General features: G+C 49.8%; 6 protein-coding genes across 6 annotated transcripts; 4 read left to right on the top strand and 2 right to left on the bottom strand.

The window, feature by feature from the left end:
* Positions 1 to 415: 415 nt before the first annotated feature.
* On the top strand, positions 416 to 2,021 carry VTN00DRAFT_7635 (uncharacterized protein; the record flags this gene model as incomplete). The annotated part of the gene is made up of 6 exons (XM_069434400.1): positions 416 to 470; positions 600 to 683; positions 1,084 to 1,235; positions 1,307 to 1,558; positions 1,656 to 1,767; positions 1,867 to 2,021. 6 exons carry the CDS (start codon positions 416 to 418, stop codon positions 2,019 to 2,021), a joined length of 810 nt encoding a protein of 269 aa, XP_069285901.1.
* Positions 2,022 to 3,451: 1,430 nt separating this feature from the next.
* VTN00DRAFT_7636 (uncharacterized protein) lies at positions 3,452 to 4,870 on the bottom strand (the record flags this gene model as incomplete). Its single annotated transcript, XM_069434401.1, has 7 exons — positions 3,452 to 3,672; positions 3,828 to 4,164; positions 4,221 to 4,314; positions 4,389 to 4,476; positions 4,535 to 4,631; positions 4,737 to 4,772; positions 4,841 to 4,870. The coding sequence occupies 7 exons, from the start codon at positions 4,868 to 4,870 to the stop codon at positions 3,452 to 3,454; spliced, it is 903 nt and encodes a 300-aa protein (XP_069285902.1).
* A 4,197-nt stretch (positions 4,871 to 9,067) lies between these two features.
* Positions 9,068 to 9,546, top strand: VTN00DRAFT_7637 (uncharacterized protein; the record flags this gene model as incomplete). Its single annotated transcript, XM_069434402.1, has 3 exons — positions 9,068 to 9,161; positions 9,247 to 9,407; positions 9,475 to 9,546. The coding sequence occupies 3 exons, from the start codon at positions 9,068 to 9,070 to the stop codon at positions 9,544 to 9,546; spliced, it is 327 nt and encodes a 108-aa protein (XP_069285903.1).
* Positions 9,547 to 11,414: 1,868 nt separating this feature from the next.
* On the top strand, positions 11,415 to 13,460 carry VTN00DRAFT_7638 (uncharacterized protein; the record flags this gene model as incomplete). The annotated part of the gene is made up of 2 exons (XM_069434403.1): positions 11,415 to 12,294; positions 12,355 to 13,460. 2 exons carry the CDS (start codon positions 11,415 to 11,417, stop codon positions 13,458 to 13,460), a joined length of 1,986 nt encoding a protein of 661 aa, XP_069285904.1.
* Positions 13,461 to 13,969: 509 nt separating this feature from the next.
* On the bottom strand, positions 13,970 to 14,545 carry VTN00DRAFT_7639 (uncharacterized protein; the record flags this gene model as incomplete). The annotated part of the gene is made up of 2 exons (XM_069434404.1): positions 13,970 to 14,465; positions 14,529 to 14,545. 2 exons carry the CDS (start codon positions 14,543 to 14,545, stop codon positions 13,970 to 13,972), a joined length of 513 nt encoding a protein of 170 aa, XP_069285905.1.
* A 555-nt stretch (positions 14,546 to 15,100) lies between these two features.
* VTN00DRAFT_7640 (uncharacterized protein) lies at positions 15,101 to 19,828 on the top strand (the record flags this gene model as incomplete). The annotated part of the gene is made up of 3 exons (XM_069434406.1): positions 15,101 to 19,363; positions 19,421 to 19,609; positions 19,670 to 19,828. The coding sequence occupies 3 exons, from the start codon at positions 15,101 to 15,103 to the stop codon at positions 19,826 to 19,828; spliced, it is 4,611 nt and encodes a 1,536-aa protein (XP_069285906.1).
* Positions 19,829 to 20,583: the final 755 nt, after the last annotated feature.

Raw genomic sequence — 20,583 nt, forward strand, 5'->3', positions numbered from 1 at the left:
TAGGTGGGACTGCCAAGAAGCAGACCGGTGGCCTCCTCAAAAGCACCAGGTATCGTGTATCGATTCCAGAATTAAAGCCATAATTCTACCAATTGGACATTGCAGATATGCTCGTTAGAAAGAAAGTAAAAAGCAAAACTCAAGAACACAGACTCAAAGTGGAACGTAGCAATGATGATGAATCGCCAATAATGTTTGCATGGAGGTACTACGGAGTATTTTAGAACATCTCGCTTGTTTCTCCCCACAAAGAGTGAGGTGCCCTTCTAAGCCAGTCAGATGAGCTTCCTCTATTGTACTCCGTACTTCCCATCCAGAAGACTGCATAAAATCATCAAGACCAACATCGAGCTCATCCCAAGGTACTAACCGTTAACGAGGGGTTAAGCTTCAGACACATCCACACCCAATAATCATGTTGGTCCAGGAATCCTTCCACGACGTCCCGATCAAAGCGGGCGGGGACATGCGTGAGTACTATACATATCCCATATATCCTCCCCTCTAAGCAGCGTAATGCTTTTACTCCATAACAATTGATTGTGCAGATCGTGGTGCGAAGAGGAGCGTATCTCGCTGATGTGCTTTTCCTGCTACAGGCATATACGTCTTCCACCCCACTATCCCCGGATATCCTAAGGCTCGGTTCCCGGGTGTAGTGGTGTTTAGTGAGATTTACCAGGGTAAGTTTACATTTATATTTATATTGTTTTTATTGTATACATGCTTTAGTTGCGCTCCTGGACTATCCATTTTGCACGGAGAAATCAGTCATCATTTTCTGTTCAAACGAATAGGATCTCATTCTGTACTTTTTCTCATTGGATGTGCCATCTATCTGCGCTTTCATTGCAAATAGCAGCTCACTATAAGTGCTTTTTACCAGAATAAACTGTGCATCTGTCAATTTCCTTCTTCTTCCATATCTTGTTGATTTGCAAGTAGTAGTTCTTGAGCTCTGCTACTATCCCTCTTCCAAACGCTATACGCTTCTTCTCACACAACTGACTCTATGTGTTTTGTTCTGTTGTTCGTCTCATGAGTACGACGCCATCTCCGTATGCCCTACTAACTCACGAACAGTCACCGGCCCCGTGGCGCGATTTGCCCGCCAGATCGCAGGCCAGGGCTACATCTGCGCCGCGCCATCGAGCTACCACGAATTCACGGGCCCAGAACCATTGAAGTACAATGCCGAAGACACGGACAAGGGGAATCTGTGGAAGGTCAGCAAGGTATGTAAAGCACTATTCTTAACCGAAGCAAAAAAAAGTATTGCATTGAACTGAAACGGGTATGTGTATAGAAACTCTCCGCCTACGACGAAGATGCCTCCCTCACCGTCGACTACCTCCTCTCTCTGCCAACCTGCAACGGCCGGATCGGCGCCACGGGCATGTGTCTGGGCGGACACCTCGCGTACCGCTGCGCGCTCGACAGCCGGGTCAAGGCCTCGGTGTGCTACTTCGCGACGGACATCCACAGCCACACGCTCGGGGAGGGGAAGAACGATGACAGCCTAGCCAGGGCGGGGGATATCAAGGGAGAACTGATCATGGTAAGTTCAAGGTCGAGCCATTCACTCATTGATTCAATTGATTAGGTGTTCATGTGATTGGAACCATGGTTTTAATTAATTGACTTGATCCGTCCAGATCTTCGGCAAAAACGACACCCACGTCCCGCCCGAGGGACGCGACCTGATCCGCAAGACGCTCCACGAGAAGGGTGTGCTGTTCAGCTTTTACGAGGTCGCTTGGGCGCAGCGTACGTTCCTTCCCCTCCCCTCTTCTTCTCTCGTACATACACAACAGATGGCTATATAATCATGACAGAAGGCGGTACACTAACTACAGAGTGAAACAGACGCCTTCATCCGCGACGAATTTAGCAAAGGCCGGTACGACCCGGCTATCTCGAAGGTCTGCTTCGAGATGCTACTAGAACTATTCGGGCGCACGTTGAAGCTGGACCTGGGCGAGCATGACGGGAAGGACGTGCACGTTGAGGACGTTTGCTAAGGAGGTGCAGTCCTCTCACTCAACTCACTCATACTGAAGATAGAGTTTATGTGGGTTCTTGGGGATGATAAAGGCTGTTTGTCTTCCCGCAGTAGGAGGTAATGGGTAATGGGAGCAGTAATCATGAAACGACAGAATACACCTACCTATGTAATCATTGCAATATATATATATAAAAAAACGAGTTGCTTATTCAACAAGAAAACGAATGTAATCAACAGTAATATTAAAATTAAAATTTTACACAGTTTAGTTTAATAATAAACAGCAGTATCACCATACCATACCATACTATCACCACGGATAGGAATAGGATGGTGCATATATGTCAGGACTCCAGCCAAACCGCGACAATAAACGATAAATCAAATGGCCACATCTCTCATTACTACACAGCTAAAATACCTACCTAGCCAATCAAGTACCTATCTACCCATCTATCTAGATACGATCAGGATTTCAAGAGTCATTTTTCATTTCATTTCTAGACATGTTGTATAGTTGTCTGTGGACATAGGTAGTCCCACCAGCACCAACAGTTCCGCTAATTAATTATCATCGATTGGGCACAGTACACACATCTTATATATTCAGATTCATTGCAATAATTACACTGTCTCATCTCGTCTCATCTCATTCGAGAGCACCAAGATAAAGACAAAAAAAACATTAACATCGGTAAAAAAAAGGATCAGATACAACAGATATGATAACGTCAATATGTCAGTCTTTGAATTGCGAGTTCCAGGAACTCTTCAAAAGAATCATTTCAGATCATCTCATCTTCATCTTCCGATGATGATATGATCAAATAATAAGCGCTGGCTAACTTGACTAAAACTAATTAACAACAAGGTATCTTAGCCCATCTTTATCTTATCTCTCTGGAAAAGAACTCTGATCTGTATCTGTATCTGACAGGACAGGATATGTGCGTGATTGATGACATGCAGCACGTTAAGTACGGTATTCAGGTGTATTGCAATAGTGGGTATAACATAATGTGGAGAGATCGAAGTCAGAGAAAAAAAAATCTTCAAAGGACATAGCATAGCATGATGGCATGGCGCGGACCGGAGACATAACATAAAGGCGTGAAGCATAAGATGGAGTTATCATATCACAAAACGTAAATGGGCCTTCCCCCGTTTTTTCCTCCTCCCCGCCAGATAAATGACTAAGGCCCACGACTGAGGCCACCATGCGTGTCGTCAACGTCAAAAAGGCTTTTTGTACCCGTGTACAAATGTGGGGGAAAGGACTGTATCGCATCGGGTATCTCAAGAGTTGGGTGAATCATCGAAGAATAATAGACGGGCAAAGCGATCGACTAGAAAAGAAACCAAAACCAACGCGCGCAAGCCGCAAAGGTAACGTAATATGACATCATCGAGATTCTCTCGAACTATGGGGCCCGACGGTCAACCGGGTCAGTTGTATCTTCCGCCGGTGACGGGCATCGGCATCGGCCAGTCATCCTCTGTTATGCTGCTCCAGAAGATCCAGACCATCACAACAGATAGCAGCGTGAAGAACGTCTCGAAGAGCGCACCGTTGATTTTCCCATCGGTGCCCTGGCAGATGTGGGTGCTGATGACGAAGGTAAAGATCTGGCCGATTGCGAAGAGCAGAGCGGCGGCAGTGAGGTATACTATTTATAACGCATGTTAGAAAATATTCGACAACTAGTACCCTTGTGTAATCGGGACGAATCATGTCATGGGGGAGGTTTTAGTTGCCCCGATTTCTAGGGTTGGCATGCGGGGCTGTGCAGCGAAGTTCCGGAATGTCGCGGGGAATACGTACGCATTGGTCTGGTCTCTCCAAGGATTCGGATGACGAGTATGGATTCAAGGACATAGAAAGCGACGAGACAAACGAGTGGGAAGAGCAGGCAGAGGATGTAGAGTGCTATACTCCGGTGATTCTCGCCCGTCAGACTCGAGTCGAAGTGGCCTGTCCAGCTGAAAGCCGTGTCCAGAGCGATGTAGCCGGTGCCGATGAAGAGAACCAGCGCAGAACTCAGGAACAGCCCGACGGAGATGGGAGTGCCGTCGTCGAGGAACTGGAAGCCAACGAGAGCATTCAGAAAGAGGACCCAGCACGTCGCCGTAATGGCCGCTACATGGACGGCCGTAAATCCCTGGACAGAAGCGTCAGAACATTACACCCACGGGCCACTTGCACGCCGGGACTAACCTTCCGAACGGCATCATCCAGTGGAAAGCCGCCAATTGTGAATATCTCGCAAATCTGCATTACTATGAAGCCAATTAGAAATATTTGTATCTCTCTGTTGAGCAGCATGGTCAGCATCCACTGTATGATAGCCAAACCGCATTCAAACTGTATATTCTGCATGCGTACCTTCGTCCCACCGCAGCCTTCTTCTTCTCTGATCTCCATAATAGAAAAGCTGAGACGACTATTGCAATGAATGCCAGCAAGATCGATCCTACGACGCCATCAGCATCCCGATCTAGATCCAGTCTCCCAAGCGAAGTCCACCGCACCGAGATTGCTCAGATTTCTGTCATTGCCGAGATCGATGCCTCGGAGGACGCAGCCTCCGTACTTGAGGTTGGGTGGTTGATTATCGTCGACGAATAACTACATCCCACAGCAACATTTCAGTCATCAATTCCCTTTACAATTTCGTCGTCCATCGCAGCTTCTCAACCGCTTCGACGGTGTCTGGATCGGATCAGAACGTACGTTGCATATTGGTAGTGTAGAATCTCGACAAAAGTCCTGTTGCCCACAACCATGAGTCAGTCCCCTCATACCGCGCATTTACCTAGATTTTGATCCCGACTCACATGAAAATTACCGAATTGGGTGGAACCCATGGTGAAGGGTCGAAGAAGAGACCGTCAGAGCCGATCTGATATTCGTCGTCGCTGTCCCCGCGATGATGACCGGCTTTCACTTTCCCTTAAACCGCGGTGGAAGACGGACGGCGACCACCCGGCGCCAAGTTCACTGTAGTATGTAGCAGGACCTCCCCGCAACGGCGTTCTCGATGGAGTGAAAAGCGAAAGTGGCAGAAAAACGAGTGTCCCGAATGAACGACTGGTGCGGGGGGATGGATGGGGTCGTCGGTGGTTGCAGCAGCAGAAGGGCCGGAGGTGACACTGGGGGAAGAAGTTCAAAATGTCGTCCGTAGAGGAGAAAACGAGAGCCGGCCGACACGACAGCGTTAGCAAGAAGGTAAAACAGGAAATTGAGGGCGCTTGGGCACAGGTAGCAAATCAGGCGGGGGAGACGGTAGGGCGGCGCAGCCTGCAAAGGCGAGACAAGAGACCAAGATGGCTGTCAGCACGACTAGCTTGGCCGTGAGCGTCGTCGCGGGAATGCGGCTTGTTCGCCAGGGGGGTTGGACAGACAGATAGAACAGAAGATAATAAAGATGTTCGGCTATCTTCCGTGCAACAAGCACAACGTCTGGAACGTCTTCCACCGTGCCCCCTTGGAAAAGATCTATAGCATCTACACTGTCACAGCTGTACTTCCAAGAGAATAATAACTAATAGCACCAGGAGGTGGCGCCGTGTTTCGTCGGTTCCAGGGTTCAGGGCAGCGCTGCGCGGGCCGAGGAAAGCAACGAACGCGGACTCCTTGCTCAGGCTCTCCCCAAGCGGCCGTGAGGCTCCTCAGGCTGAGCCCAACGGAGATGAGCTCTCGTGAAGCCTTTCTTCAGCCAATCTGTGCGCGGCCCGTTTCTCCTCCAGCCCGAGGTCGTCGCTTTACTGTGGAGAGTTCTCCAGTACCAGCCACGGAACCGGCAGAAGGCTGAACGCGGCATCTGCCGACTCTTCTCTCTGTATCACACGCTGCCTTGCAGCCTTGGTCCACCTGGACGCCCTGGTTCTCCCAGGCGGTCGGTCTGTTGGCACCTTACAGCACATGAACAGTTCTTTGATGTCGGCATGATTTTTTTTTTTGTCAGGTTCTCTCTCTCTTGACTATACCTCGTACCTGGATAGTGGGCACCGTCCCTCCCCAGAAAACGCAACCCACGGATACAACGGTGGGCCTGGGTTGGGACCCAGCATCCTCTCTCACACTTTCTTGTCCCAAATCCTTCGACAAGAATAGCCGCGAATAAGGTTGTGATCCTGATCCCCCTTTCGCCGCAGGCGGTCAGAAATGAATTATTAAAATTGGCTTACGGGGGCCGGGGCTCCACTCCGCGCCCGCCTTTCTGATGCACACACACACACACACACCGCGCTTGCCTGAAGATGTGACGAGTATGGTGCTTTTTATTTTTTCTGGTTAGTCTTTGCTTCTCTGCGAGCTTCCAGAAGGTCGTTTATGCAAGGGGCCTGCAATGGGCTGGTTCAAGGTTGTGACTTGTCCTGCGGAGATGCAGCCGGCTGGACGAGGATCCCGGCCCAGACCTGCCAAAATCCTAGGTTGTAGATGCATCGACTTTGCATGAAGGGGCTTACCACTTAAAAAGCCTGTACGTATAGAAGTGCCCCTTTACCCTGGATCCCTGTGCTCTGTAGGTCTGCGTGGTTAGGGTACACTTCCTGTGCGCATACTTCTAAGAGCTTAGCTTCCACTCTCTCTATCACCCTGGTCTTAAATTCAACTAGATCTATACACTTCTCTCTCTCCATCTCACGCATCTCTTGTCAGGAATAAAGTGTCGATGCTAAAACACAAGCTTCTTTCTCTGATAGCCGCACTCAAAGAAACTAACCATATTACTAAATTAGCCATATATAGCACTCCCATCCTTGTTTCATCTCATTTTATTCATTCATTCATCGACATCTTTGTCTCTATTTCCAACAAAAGACACGTAAATAGCATGAAGAGTACGGGGCGCACAGTAAACAAAAAGAGTAAGTATGTAATTCTGCAAAACGAATTCAAATCAAACTATACATACGGCCTGTGATGTACTATACACAGTGTACATACTAACGCACAGGACCGAGTTAGAACAAAAAACCTGAACTTGAAAGAACGGCTTCATCTACAGCCACCCGTCACATACCTACAGCTAACCCGAACGAAAAAGAGGCAAAGACTGCAGTTCTTAAAAGTTCCTCGATCGGCTATAACTTCATGCAGATTACCTAAATTTAGCATGCAAGTCATCTCCGCGTCGAATCGGTATACATACACACCTCGTCAGACCAGGGCAGGGGTAAGAGCTTAGACCTAGGCGACCTCGATCTCCTGTACTGTACGTTTCGGCTACGTAGGTAGGTCTCATCAGGTAGGCTCTATAGATATGCATGTACCTAGCTTCTAGCAGTTGCAGAATGGAAATTCCCTAAGCTATCAATACCTAGCTGTCAAAGAAAAGGAAAGGAAAGGACCTCAAACGGGCAGCTATGTAGGATCAGCATGATATGATGTAAGTTTTTTCTAGATCTAGTGTAGTTAGTTCTGCGTCATCAGCAGTAGATAGATCGTTAGCTAGCGCACATCATGTCATATTAGTGTTCCTCGACTTAAAGCGGTAGATAGTCGGTGCTGGTACTGTCACCTAGAATCACTAAATTTCCCATGGGGGATGAGCTTATAAATATCTCTTTCTTGTTAAATTTTTTTTGTTTTTCTTCTTTTATCTCTGTTCGACTTGTTTCATCCAAGTTGTCTTTTTATTTTTCGGATGGTGGAGTTTTGATCTTCGACCTTCAGGCAAACAAAAAAAAAACAGATCCGGTATTTTATATGCTGAAGGGAGAGGGGATCTGATGTGGTCACTACTACCTAAAATCACTCAAGGATATGTATGAAAATTTAGGTATCTTGATAGGTATATCTACGAAATAGTACGATTCAAATCTTCCTCTAGCTAGAAGTATATCTATCTTTTTCCTTTCCTTTTTCTTTGCTATAATTTAGAACCGTTCAGATAAATGCGAATATTACCTCACTATTTCCTAATTTTGAACCTAGAAACCGCACACACACAGCGGTACTCTGGTGTGTCCGTACAGTACATACGTCCTGTAGAGAAAAGGACGAAAGAGGGGCATACGGAGTACTTACTGGCCGCGACGGATGATACTTCAGTCAATGGTGAGGCTGTCCCGAGGTAACATCCGTCTCCTAGCTACCTACCTGTCAGGTATATATTGTGCCTAGCCGAGTTATGTACGACTTTGTGAGGTCTGGCCTCGGGGCGGTTGGTACCCGATATTTCTACAAGCGTTCTGGTCCCCAGTAGGTAGGTCGGCGTGTAGCTTCTATACCGGTTCTCGAACAGTCGATTTTGATTAGACTCTCGTCCAAGGGAACATACATAGATAAATTTAATCAACTGGGTATCGACAGTATTGCGCTTAGCATGTGCCTGGTCCGTAGGTAGGTAAGTAGGAGCAAGTAATTGAAGCCGATGTAGGACCATCTCACGTTCTACACACAAGCAGATACGGAGCTTTATCACCGTAAACGGATTATGATGTTGTATTTTTGGGGAGCATCGAAGGGGCTTCTGCAGGGGTTGTGAGAGGTGCGGCAGTCGCAACTTGACGAATCAACAAAACGGAAATCGAGATCGACGATGCGACTGGTCGAAATTCGAGAATAAAATAAAATGAAAGTATGTACCTAACCGGGCAATTTGTGTTGGTATAGTGTCTGAGCGTTGCTACCCGCCAACGGATATCTGCTCTGATCAGTTTCTTCAAGATTAGAGGAGATAGCTTCTATCCGTGTCTGTAGGTGTGTTCCGTATGTATCACAGAGTTGCATGTCTTGGAGCGTGAGGTGACAAGCTTTGGAGCTCTGACGGCTTGGTGAAACGGTAGGTTTTCAGGAGCTTCATCTGCTTGTGATCGATCGTTGTCTATATAAACCTGTCTTGAGTCTGTCTCTCACCAGAGCCTTTTTTTCTCTCTTCATCAAAGCAGATTTTATTCTATTGCTTAGTATTTTCTATCATATTTTGCTCGAGAGGCTTTACTCACCGACCCAAAATTTTTCGAATACATAAGTATCCTGAGACATTAGAAAAATCGCAAGTCGAGATAATGCGCTTCAACATCATCAAAGTACTCCTCCCGGCTCTGGCGACGATGGCTGTCGCTGCCCCAAATATGAATATGGATATGGATATGGATATGAATATGAACATGGGAGCCTCAAAGGCCATGAAGGATCTCCCAAACGGTATGAATGGTATAGCTTCCATTCCATTTCCGCCCGTTTCCCCTATGAGGTCATTCTTTGTGTTTGCTAATTCTTTTATGTTTAGAGAGGGAAATTGTAGCGCAGGCGATCATCTATGCCATGCAAAACGACTGCAACATGTTTAACTGTGCAGCTGTCATCGCAAGCGCGGGTTGCACCGCCTTGGGGATGGTCAATCAGGACCCGAATGCTGTCCTTGGTTGCATGACGGGAGGGGCTCAAGCGGTTTGTGGAAACCCAGTCACAGCATGTTTCTTATGGGGAAAAAACTGACATGTTCTTTTCAATTTAGGCGTGCCCATGCATGAACTGCATCGCTAGCATGGGAGACTTCCTCAAGTCGCATGGTATCTGTCCGACTTAATAAGTTTGCAGAAGTATTCATACCTCCCACTTTGGTTTTCCAAAATGTAGGTGGATAGGGGAGGTAATGTGTAAGGTCTGACTGGGAGGGCCGTCCAGGGGTATCCGCAGGTACACAATGTGCTCACTTCAGAGGCTGGCCGGCTCGCTTTCATTCCCCTTCCTGCTGTGCTATATTTAAGATTAAGCTCAAGGGACGTGGAGGGAAACCAGTCTGTTGGTCAGTCATTGGATGCTTTCTCTCGAAATTAAAGATGTAGTTGTGTGACTGTGAATACCTCGACCAATTGAATCCATAGTCTCTCTCTTGCGTCATTTATCTGTCATATGGCCCTGTTGCCAAAGCTGCCTTATATATAGCTAGGAGGTTTTAGGTTGCAGCTTCGCCTCAAATATATGCACGTAGCCGTTCGACCTGTAACAATCCGGATTGGACGAAGGAAATAAAAAGCGAGCCACCAGATTATTATCTGTCAATGTATTCAAGTCGGTAGACTTGAAAGAATATAAAACAGTGTTCATAACCTCTCTGAAAAGGAGTTATCATGAGTATATCGGGGCGAAATGTAGATATCACGTGCTTTCGCTGCCCTAACCGCTTTGCGAGAACCTGGGCATGAGAAAATCCGACGAATTATCAATTCAGTCAAGCTGATAATTATGTTTGGTCTCTGTTGAATAGAATTGCTCGCTCTGTAGATAGCTTGTTGCACAAGCTTTTCGTCCATGGTGGTGTAGATATCAAGTTTGCATATCTTCAAAATCCAGGTATGGTATTTTCAGATAGGAAAGAGGACAAGCTTCGACCGCGAACACTTGTTCTGCATCTATTTGCCTCGTTACTTTTGAGGCATTGATCAAGACAGTTGAAGCCCAAACGCACAAGCGCCATAGAAAATGGCTTAGAGGCTTACATTGAAATGCCCAGTTGCTGGGAACATGCCAGCTGGGCTACGTCAATCCATGCAATTTCCATCTAGTGACGGTCTCTAGAAGGGGAAGCATGATAACGGCGACATTCATCAAGCTTTCTTTGCAAAAGAATGGGAGACAATTCTGGATTGAACGCCATAAGGAAAGAGAGAAAATAAGATAAAATTGGCTAGTGTACTAGAAAGTGTCCTCTGGTAAAAATGGACCGTTAGCTTTCATTTTTGAGACTCTGGCCGTGGTCAGCTGCTCAAGGCCGCAGCGGAGTTGACAAGGATACAGGTAGACGTCTTCAAAAGAAAAGCAAGTTTAGCGGCAAAATCGCATCCTGATAGCAGTGGTAGGAATAATTTTCCACCTCATTCTAAACAACTTGATCCACTCACGGATGGTCGATCTTATAAGCTAGAGTCCGCCGGGGCAACCCCGGATTTTCAGTGTGGAGCTGCGGGGGAGAAGAGCAGCCAGCGCAACGCCCCACGAGGAACTCTGATTAGCCAGATGCATGAAGCTATTTACACATGGAATAGAGAGGAATTTCCCTATATGCGAAATATCAGCTATAGCCTATCATTTTGGCTGATCCCAGCCTGTCCTATTTACCCTCCCCGCCGGAAAAAGGAGGACAAATACCCCGCCGGAATGTTCTCCGGCAGCTCAACATTGCACAGCAGCTGAACATGCTGATTGATGAATGGATAGCTGGCTGCGCAATTATTGCCAACGGAAACAAGTCATGGGGTTCCGCCGTTTTTCCGGCGGGGAAGCTCAGAATACTGTGCTTTTTCACCGGTTTACATGATTCCTGAGGAAGTATTAAAGGAATTCCCCACAGCGATGTGCATATGAACTCCAACTGACTAAAGTGCTAATCGTGGAAACTCCAGGCACACATTGGATCACAGGATACAAGGCGAGACAGACTAGGTTCAAGCCAAGATGCTGTACGCGCAAAGTGGCCGTCTTATCTTCCATTATGACGCCGAGGATCTCTCGATTGAGCCTTGGGGGCCCAATGCTTTGCGTGTACGAGCAACCAAGCAGAGTCAAATACCCACGGATGATTGGGCGCTGCAAATGAAGCTTGTTGAAACAGAACCTACCATCACCGTTTCAGAAAAAGAGGCGTCAATCAGCAATGGCAAGATCAAGGCAGTTGTCACTTCTGGCGGCAAGATCATGACCTACAATTCCAAGGGCGACTTGCTACTGGAGGAGTATGCTCGCAACAGGCGGGATCGCCGCGACCCAAAATGCAGCGCCATCGAGGTCGAAGCTCGTGAATTCAAACCTATCACTGTCGGAGACTACCATCTTACACTGAGATTCGAGTCACTGGACAAGGACGAGAAGATATATGGCATGGGTCAATATCAGCAACCATACCTCAATCTCAAGGGTCTCGACCTTGAGCTAGCGCACCGCAATTCTCAAGCAAGTGTACCATTTGCTGTGTCTTCGCGAGGTTATGGATTTCTTTGGAACAACCCGGGCGTCGGACGGGCGGTGTTTGGCAAGAATGTCATGAGCTTCGAGACGTACTCGACCAAATGGCTCGATTACTGGGTCGTGGCGGGCGATACTCCTAAAGAGATAGTCGAGGCATATGCAGCTGTAACGGGCACTGTTCCTATGATGCCGGAGTATGGTCTTGGTTTCTGGCAGTGCAAACTGCGATATCAGACGCAGGAAGAGCTGTTGGAGGTGGCTCGCGAGTATAAACGGCGACAGCTGCCAATCGATCTGATTGTCATCGATTTCTTTCACTGGCCGTTGCAGGGGGAATGGAAATTTGATCCTACGTACTGGCCTGATCCAGGTGGGTTGATATCAACCGCCCTTATTCCAACGGATACTAAGACAGCTGACACAATTATAGACGCTATGATCCATGAGCTCAAAGAGATGAACATCGAGCTCATGGTTTCCATCTGGCCCACAGTCGACAAACGGTCCGAGAACTATAAGGAGATGCTGGAAAATGGCTATCTAATTCGAACGGACCGCGGCATCCGTACCGCAATGGATTTCCAAGGTGATACAGTGCACTACGATGCAACCAATCCCGGCGCGCGAGCGTACCTTTGGGAAAAGGCCAAGGCAAACTACTACTCCAAAGGGATCAGAGTATTCTGGCTTGATGAGGCAGAACCAGAATATACGGCATACGACTTCGACAACTACCGGTACTACCTGGGCTCGAATCTAACAATCGGCAACATATACCCTCTGGAGTACGCGCGGACCTTCTACGAAGGCATGACCTACGCCGGCCAGACAAACATCGTCAACCTCCTCCGCTGCGCCTGGGCCGGATCGCAGCGCTTCGGCGCGCTCGTCTGGAGCGGAGACATCGCCTCCTCCTGGGAGTCCTTCCGGTGCCAGATCACGGCGGGCTTGAACATGGGCCTAGCTGGTATCCCCTGGTGGACGACAGACATCGGCGGCTTCCATGGCGGAGACCCGAGGGACGAGTCGTTCCGTGAGCTCTTCGTCCGCTGGTTCCAGTGGGGAGCATTCTGCCCCGTCATGAGACTCCACGGAGACCGGGAGCCTCGACAGCCGCAGCATGGGACGACAGGAGGAGCAACGTGCCGTTCAGGAGCCCCCAACGAGGTCTGGTCCTATGGCGAGAAGGTCTACGAGATCTGCGTTAAATACATGAAGATCCGGGAACAGCTGAGGGACTACACACGGAGCCTGATGAAGGAAGCTCATGAGAGAGGAACGCCCGTCATGCGGCCCTGTTTCTACGATTTCCCAAACGACAAACACTGCTGGCAGGTCGAGGACCAGTATATGTATGGCGCAAAGTATCTGTGTGCGCCGGTATTGTATCCTGATCAGAGGAAGAGAAGCCTGTACTTGCCTGCAGGGAACAAGTGGTCTACATTTGATGGGAAGACGATCTACGAAGGTGGTAAGATCGTCGAGATTGACTGCCCGATCGAAACGATGCCTGTGCTTGTGAGGCGGGAGCCGTAGGCTGCTTTCCTTTTTGTTAAAGGTGTTAGGGAGCAACAATTTATCTGTGATCTATGGAGGCAAATAAAGCCAAATATGAGGGACTATTACATGCTTCTGCCAAAAGGCGATTCTGGTAAAAATGACTATATGGCGTAGCATATGTGGAGCAGAACGAGTGAGCCTGTGGGGGGAATCTAGAAGAATAATAAGCGTGTTAAAATTATGTACAGGTTAACTTCCCAACTACTAACTAGGCTGTGCATCAAGAAAGACATTATGTACCTCAGTATAAAGCTCAAGTGCCTGTCTGTTCAAAAAGAAAACAGAGGGGGGAAATAACCTCCTTGACTTGATCACACACCGGTTTCTCATCCAATTTGTATGAATAATGACCGAGAAGATGCATTTTATCCTAGCTCCGCTCAGTAATGCCAAACCATAGCAAGAATACAATTGTGTCATCACCAGAAATTTCTATGATGGATCTCTCCTTTCTCCGAAATTTTCTTTTTCTTTTGCTTTTGGTTTTATAGTCGAACCTTGACGTCTACGCACGGCAATGTCCATTCCCTTCGTCCAAGTAGGCTACGCAGCCACTCGAGCCCCATACCCGTCCATTCCTCCTGTCTGAATTCACCGGCGGGAAGAGTCCCGTTGTTGGTAAGTCTCCGCTTTGCCTCCTCGAAGGCGGCACCTGCCAGCGCCGTAGTTGTCGTGTTCACGGTTTCCATAATGTAGCCTGCCAAGCTCGCATCGTTGGTCACGTTGACCTTTTCCGGCGATATCGACGTCGAGTTCACCGGCACCGTGTAGGTAGTTGGAGAGGAGGCGAAGCGGGGAGAGAACCAGTCCCCGCGGAAGTCGAAGAAACAGCGGTCAGACCAGTGGCAGGAGGAGATGAAGAGGATGAGCAGCAGCGCGGAGCAGTAGATGCATGGGCGGTGGAGGATGTAGGTAAGGGTCACAAAGGAGAGGATAAAGAGAGGGGAGGCGTTGGTCGGGATGAAGAGGAGGGGAAGCCAGCTGGAGGAAAGTGTTAGACAGTTTCGTCTCGTTTGATATCTAGTTGGAGCAGATGTCTCTTACCTCCTGAGACAAAACATGGCTGCTTAGCGGCTCGGGATAGAGAGGTATGGATGGGACCGACCTTGGTGATGAGGATCGGAACCTGCTTGTGCAGGACAGACGGGGGCGGGTGGGTGAGTCAGTATGAATCCAGACCCAGCCCACTGATATTCTGAAGGAGAAACGTAGAAAAGAGTAGATTATTTGTCTGTATAAGGCACTTGTCGTGCTGCTGATGAATGCGTGGAGGTGAATTCCGGCATAGATTGCCGTCGCCTTAGTCATGCAGACGTTCGCGGCGCCTCAGCCACAGGATGGCCTAAGCCACACAGTTCTTCCGTCACTCCACTGACGCTCTTGAGATTTCTCTGGCCGCGCGCTTCACCGTATCAACATCCTCAATTGCCACCTTTGCACTCTTACAGCTTCCCATTCTCTCCTTTCTTCTACCCATCCTCCTTCACTCGCTTTGGTGAGCTCTGCTCTGCTAGTTACTGCAGCTCCATCTTGAAGCTTGCTCTCGAAAGAGAGCTTGTCTTTGGTTCTGAGCTTGGATATCGTTCCCAGGGCGCCTACGACGGCGAGCGACAGAAATGTCCACCCCCAACGATCTCCAGGCTCTGTTCGCCAACATCAAGCCGCGTCCATCTCCTTCAAATGCGGCTCAAGATGCTCACCAGCCGCAGAATCACCAGGGCTTTCGCCCACAGCCCTACGATGGACAGAGCTTGCCGCATCCTCACCTCCAGCAACACGGTTACCGCCATCCCTCTGTCTCATCGCCTCTCTACAGTCCTGCTCCAAACAACCCATCTCCTCAGAACAGTTCTGACGTTGTGAGCCCGAATCTGCCGACTCCGCAGAATGAGCAGCAGCACCAGAGCGCTGATCGGACGACCAACCTGTTGAATCTGCTCAGGTTCAGCCAGAGCACTCCCTCAGGTGGGCAGCAGCAAGCTCCCACTATGGGGTCTGGGGCGTCCAAGGCGCGTCAAGTCCAGGAAACTGGGCCTGACGAGGCGCGAAAGAGACACAGCAGGGGCATTTCTGCTTCTGACCTGGTTGCTTCGTTCATGGGAAGGCCAGCTGCAGCTCCTTCACCTCCTACGGCCGTTCCCGGGGTGGGACAAGCTTCTCAGCAGCCTGAGCCAAGCACCGCACCTGATGGACCATCGCCCGCGGCTCCGGCGACGGAAAATACGCAGGAGATGCTGCTTCGGCTGCTCAACCGCCCCAAGCCCCCGCAGACCCAAGCGGAAGAAGTGAAGTCGACGACGCAGCAGTCACCGAGCGTCCCTTCCCCTCCCAAGTCTCCTGCCATTCAAACTCCGGCTACAGACGAGAATGCGGCACCTGGCAAGCTTACGGAGATGGAGGAGAACAAGGACCAACGTATGCACGTCTTTGGCTCGGGTCAGAGTCCTGGACCGCTTCCGTTTGATGTCCCAAAGCCGTCTGTCCCGTCGAAAGACACTATCTTTACTTACGTCAATCCTTTTGAGCAACTTGCCGCTGCATCTCCTCGGAAGGGGACGCCGCAGCCCAAGTCGCGGTCTCGTAGCGGAAGCCCCGCTGTAGAGACTATGAGACCTAAGAAAGACGCAGCTCGCGCTAACGCCAAGGCCGAATCGGCACTTTCGCCCAAGGTGCCTACGCAGGAACAACTCACCGTTAGCTTTGACGAGAATATTACAATCGCTACTCCTGCTCCGGAAGAGAAGAAGGAAACTGTGTCTGAGGCCGTCGGTGAGATCGCAGAGCAGGTGGACCGGGAGGCCGAGGATGCCCTTGCCAGAGCTGGTGCGGAAGAACCAATTTCGGTGAAGAAGACCATCGTCGAAGATGAATCCAAACCCGTGTCTCCTGCCGGCAAGCCCCAGGATGCTGCCACCGATGCGAAGAAAGAGCGCAAAGACAAGGATAAAGGCAAGGAAGTTCTGGAGGAGAAGCTCCCCGAGCCGGCTGCCGATGCTACGAAAGAGGATGTTGCCGATAGCTGGGAGAGTGCGGAGGACAGCGCGGGCAAAGAGGAAGAGCGGGTTGTCCCCGTTCATAATTTCCCTCTTAAGCCCTTCATCTCGATCACCTTGAAGCCTCATGCTGGAAAGCTGCCGTTTCTCCGTGATGACGGAATTATGGATGTCGCTCGCCTCAAGAAAGACTTCGACCAGCTGGACCGCTCCCTGACGTCCGCTACGTCCGAGTATATCGTCTACGCATTAGCCAAGAACGGTGGCATACGGATTATCCGCCAGGATGACGGTAGCGACAAGCAGGTTTTCCGCTCTACTCGCGACCGCATCTTTAATGTGACCCTATGCACTACGGCCACAACTGCAGCGGCGTCCAAGGAGCAGGCGGTTCTCGGAATTGGCGTCAGTGGCACCGTCTACTGGGCTACGATCTCAAGACCCGAAAAGGACTTGTTCGAGTTGGATGCTCTGGAGAGCGAGAGCCTTATCTTCCCCCCGTACCCGGCCTCTGACGAGAACACCTCTGGTGGTCAGCTGAAAACGCGCGCCAAACGGAGTTCCCGTCATCCCGAATTCTTCGGTATCGGCCGTGGCAAGAATATCTACGTGATCTCTCCTCGTGCGGCAATGAATCCAACTTATGGGGTGTCGGGCTCTCAGCGCACCGTCGACACGGAGAAGTTTTTCAAGGAGCGAGCTCTCAAGATCTCCACTGGTAAAGCCGGCAAGGACTTTGTGTTCAGCGAGGATGACACGGTTATAGCGTCTCTCGACAAAACTGGCAGGCTGCGATTCTGGGATATCCGCGACATGACTGAGAACCCAACTGGCACGACTCCTCCCCAGGAAGTCCGTGTCCCTCTCAACACTTTTGTCACCGGCTCGCCTACCGAAAAGTCATGGCCCACTTCAGTTCTCTTCATAGACAAGTTGCGGCCCTATGTGAAGTCCATGGCTCTTCGCTATGTTCTTGTTGGGTTGAAGCAAAACCATACTCTGCAGCTCTGGGACATTGGACTGGGCAAGGCTGTTCAGGAGTTGAATTTCCCGCACGAGAATGAATCGGATGCCATTTGCAGCGTGGCCTATCATCCGGGCTCAGGGATCATCGTCGTTGGTCATCCTACAAGGAATTCGATCTATTTCGTTCACCTATCCGCTCCGAGGTACAACCTGCAGCCGATGTCGCAGGCTTCCTTCGTCAAGCGTTCAAACGAGAAGGATGGCCACCTGCCTAAACCCGAATCGACCGCGTGCTTAAGTGGCATACGAGAGATCTCGTTCGCATCTAAGGGCCAGCTGAGAAGCTTGGACCTTCTTCCCATCACCAAGACTCCAGGCAACGTTCGCCCGGAGGAAGACAACGGCCTCTTTGAGCTCTACGTGATGCATTCGCGAGGCGTAACATGCCTCAATATCAAGAAGGAGGACCTGGGCTGGACTACTGATAACAAGATCGTCCGCCCTGTCAACGCCTTGGTGGAGGGATTTATCGAGATCTCTGATCTTCAGACTTTCCCCAGCTACGTTGCCGATGAGCCATCTGTCAACGGTGATGCGGCCCCGACTCCCCCGAAGGCTCCCGCCAAGGAGGCACCTAAGAAACTCTCAGAGCTCGGAACTGAGTCCACCACTACAGTAGCCCCTTCTCGTAATCAGTCGCCCACGAAGGCTGCACAGAAGAAGAAGGCGGCTGAAGAGCAGGCAGAAGTGTCGACGAATGGCATTGAAAAGGCGGAGAAGAAGAAAAAGAAGAAGGGTGTTGCCGGTGAAGCGGCGGCTAAAGTGAAGGAGACCACTAACGCGAAACCAACACCACCCGCGAGCGCAGGTGAAGCCACCCTCGATCGCCGCGCCACTTCTCCACAGAAAGCTGCAAAGGACGGCGAACTTTCTTCAAGTGACCTCTTGAACGGTGCTGAAACCCCCGTCTCCGCAGCGATAAACGCTACTCAGCCTGCCGCAGTTCACGCGCCTTCGACCCCTGCTGAGGCAGTCAACCTTGGTGCCTCTGGCGACCTGTTGAACAAGGAAATGAAGAAAATGGAGAAGAGTGTCACCACGGAGTTCACCAAAGTCCTCAGTCACGAGCTTGAGGGACTCAATCGGCGCCTTGACGAAGACCGTCGTGCTTGGGATGCCGCAGCCGCAGCTAAACAGGACCAAGTGTTACGCCTGGTGTCGACCACACTCTCTGACAATGTTGAGAAGAACCTCGCGCGTATTATCTCGAACAACATCCAGTCCGAGGTTGTTCCAACGATTGTCAACGTCACCTCAACGGCATTGAGCAAGCAGCTGAACGATGCCATTTCGCAGCAGCTTGGACAAGCGATCCCTCGAGAGCTGCGCCAGGCTCTGCCCGAGTCTGTTGCTCGCGCAGTTCAGCAGCCGGACGTCATGAAGACAATCTCTGACATGGTGGCTCAGAAGCTTGCTTCAAACATCGAGAACGAGTTCACCAGGTCGCTGCACACTACGATCACGCCTACCTTCAAGAACTTTGCCCTGCGTGCTGCAGAGAAGATTGGCTCCGACATAGAGCGCCAGATGCAGGTGCAAATGAAGCAGTACGAGATTCAGCGTCACAACGACGCTGTCAAGATCGATCAGCTCACCACACTGGTCCGTGGTCTATCTGACACCGTTGCGTCGATGGCAGCGGCCCAGACTGGCTTTCAGAATGAAGTTCTGAGGCTTAACCGCCGTCTGGCCTCCCGCAACAGCGATGAAGAGAGCAGGCGCAGCTCTCAGCAGCACCAGATGACTGCGTACTCTGCCACCTCCAGTGAGGTGACTCCGGCGAGAACTCCGGAGGACATTGAGCTGGCTGAAATCGCGCAGCTTATGAATGAGGGCAGATACGAGGAGGGATCCGTCAAGGTATGTACAGTTCTTCCTACTGCGATCTAGTGTTTGCCATAGCTAACTCTGTTGCAGTGGCTGCAGTCTTCCCAGCAGGCCGACTTGTTCGACAATCTCTTCGTGCGTCTGAACCCCACATATTTGACCGGACTCTCTCCAATCGTGGCTCTCTCGGTTGGCGTTGCTGTCACCTCGTCTCTTGAGACAAACGTGGCAGAACGCCTTGCCTGGCTCGAAGTCGTCTTCCAGACTGTGAACCTGATGGTAAGTTTGATACCGCTTTCTGAATATATGGATCGATTGCTAATGCCATTCCTACTACAGGATCCCGACATTCGTGAGGTCGCACCCAAGATCATGGATATTCTCATTCAGCGTCTGGAGAGCCTGTACATGGCTATTGCCGAAAATAATCCACATGACCCTATCCTGCGCAAGATCCCGCCGCTCTCCCGCCGTGCTCGAGAGCTGCGTGGCCACTAACCTGGACCCGGAGAAGATTTGACTCGTTTTGGACGTTATCTAACGATGTACTAATCTGACCTCTGGCTTGTATTTGATGTGTCACGATACCGGATACGGAAAATGGAACGGAAAATACAGCAGTTGGCGGCCTGGTTTGGTCTTGGGATCTTAACGGTATCATGATTGGTGAAGGGGATATGATAAAACCTTTCCTATTTTCTTCTTTTCTAGTGGGCTCTACGTGAGCTTTCTGTCGCAATCCGTTTCATCTACGCTGTCCAGCGGCTGGATGAATTCTTGTGGACGACCTGTTACGATTTCTTTTTAGTCTTATCTCTTGAGACGGATCCGAGAACGACTGGCGTGTGATGATGGAAAATGATCTGAGATCAGTTATCCGTCGTCTGGCTGGATGTTTTCATGAAACTGTTTTCTCGAGCATGATTTGACTTGATGATACTTTTTTCCATAACTTTTTCTCATCTGAATCTGCACCCTAGCAGTGTAGACTAGTTTCTTCATCACAATCAATGATCCTCATAGTGGGTATCTTGGTACAGATGATACTCGTTCAGGTTGCTAGTAGGAGTTGCATTGCGTAGAGTACATATGCCGGCTTTGATGCAATGGCGTGTGCTGTACAATACAACCAAGTCCATACGTACAGTACCATGTCACACCTCGCTTTTCGACGCTTAGACTATACAGGGTGAGCCCAAAGTGAACTTTCCTTTATCCTATCCTATCGTGTCATATTCTATCAGATCTCTTCT

This window comes from Thermoascus crustaceus (assembly GCF_041956765.1).
Source record: "Thermoascus crustaceus strain CBS 181.67 unplaced genomic scaffold VTN00scaffold_5, whole genome shotgun sequence".
NCBI classification, from domain to species: Eukaryota; Fungi; Ascomycota; class Eurotiomycetes; order Eurotiales; family Thermoascaceae; genus Thermoascus; species Thermoascus crustaceus.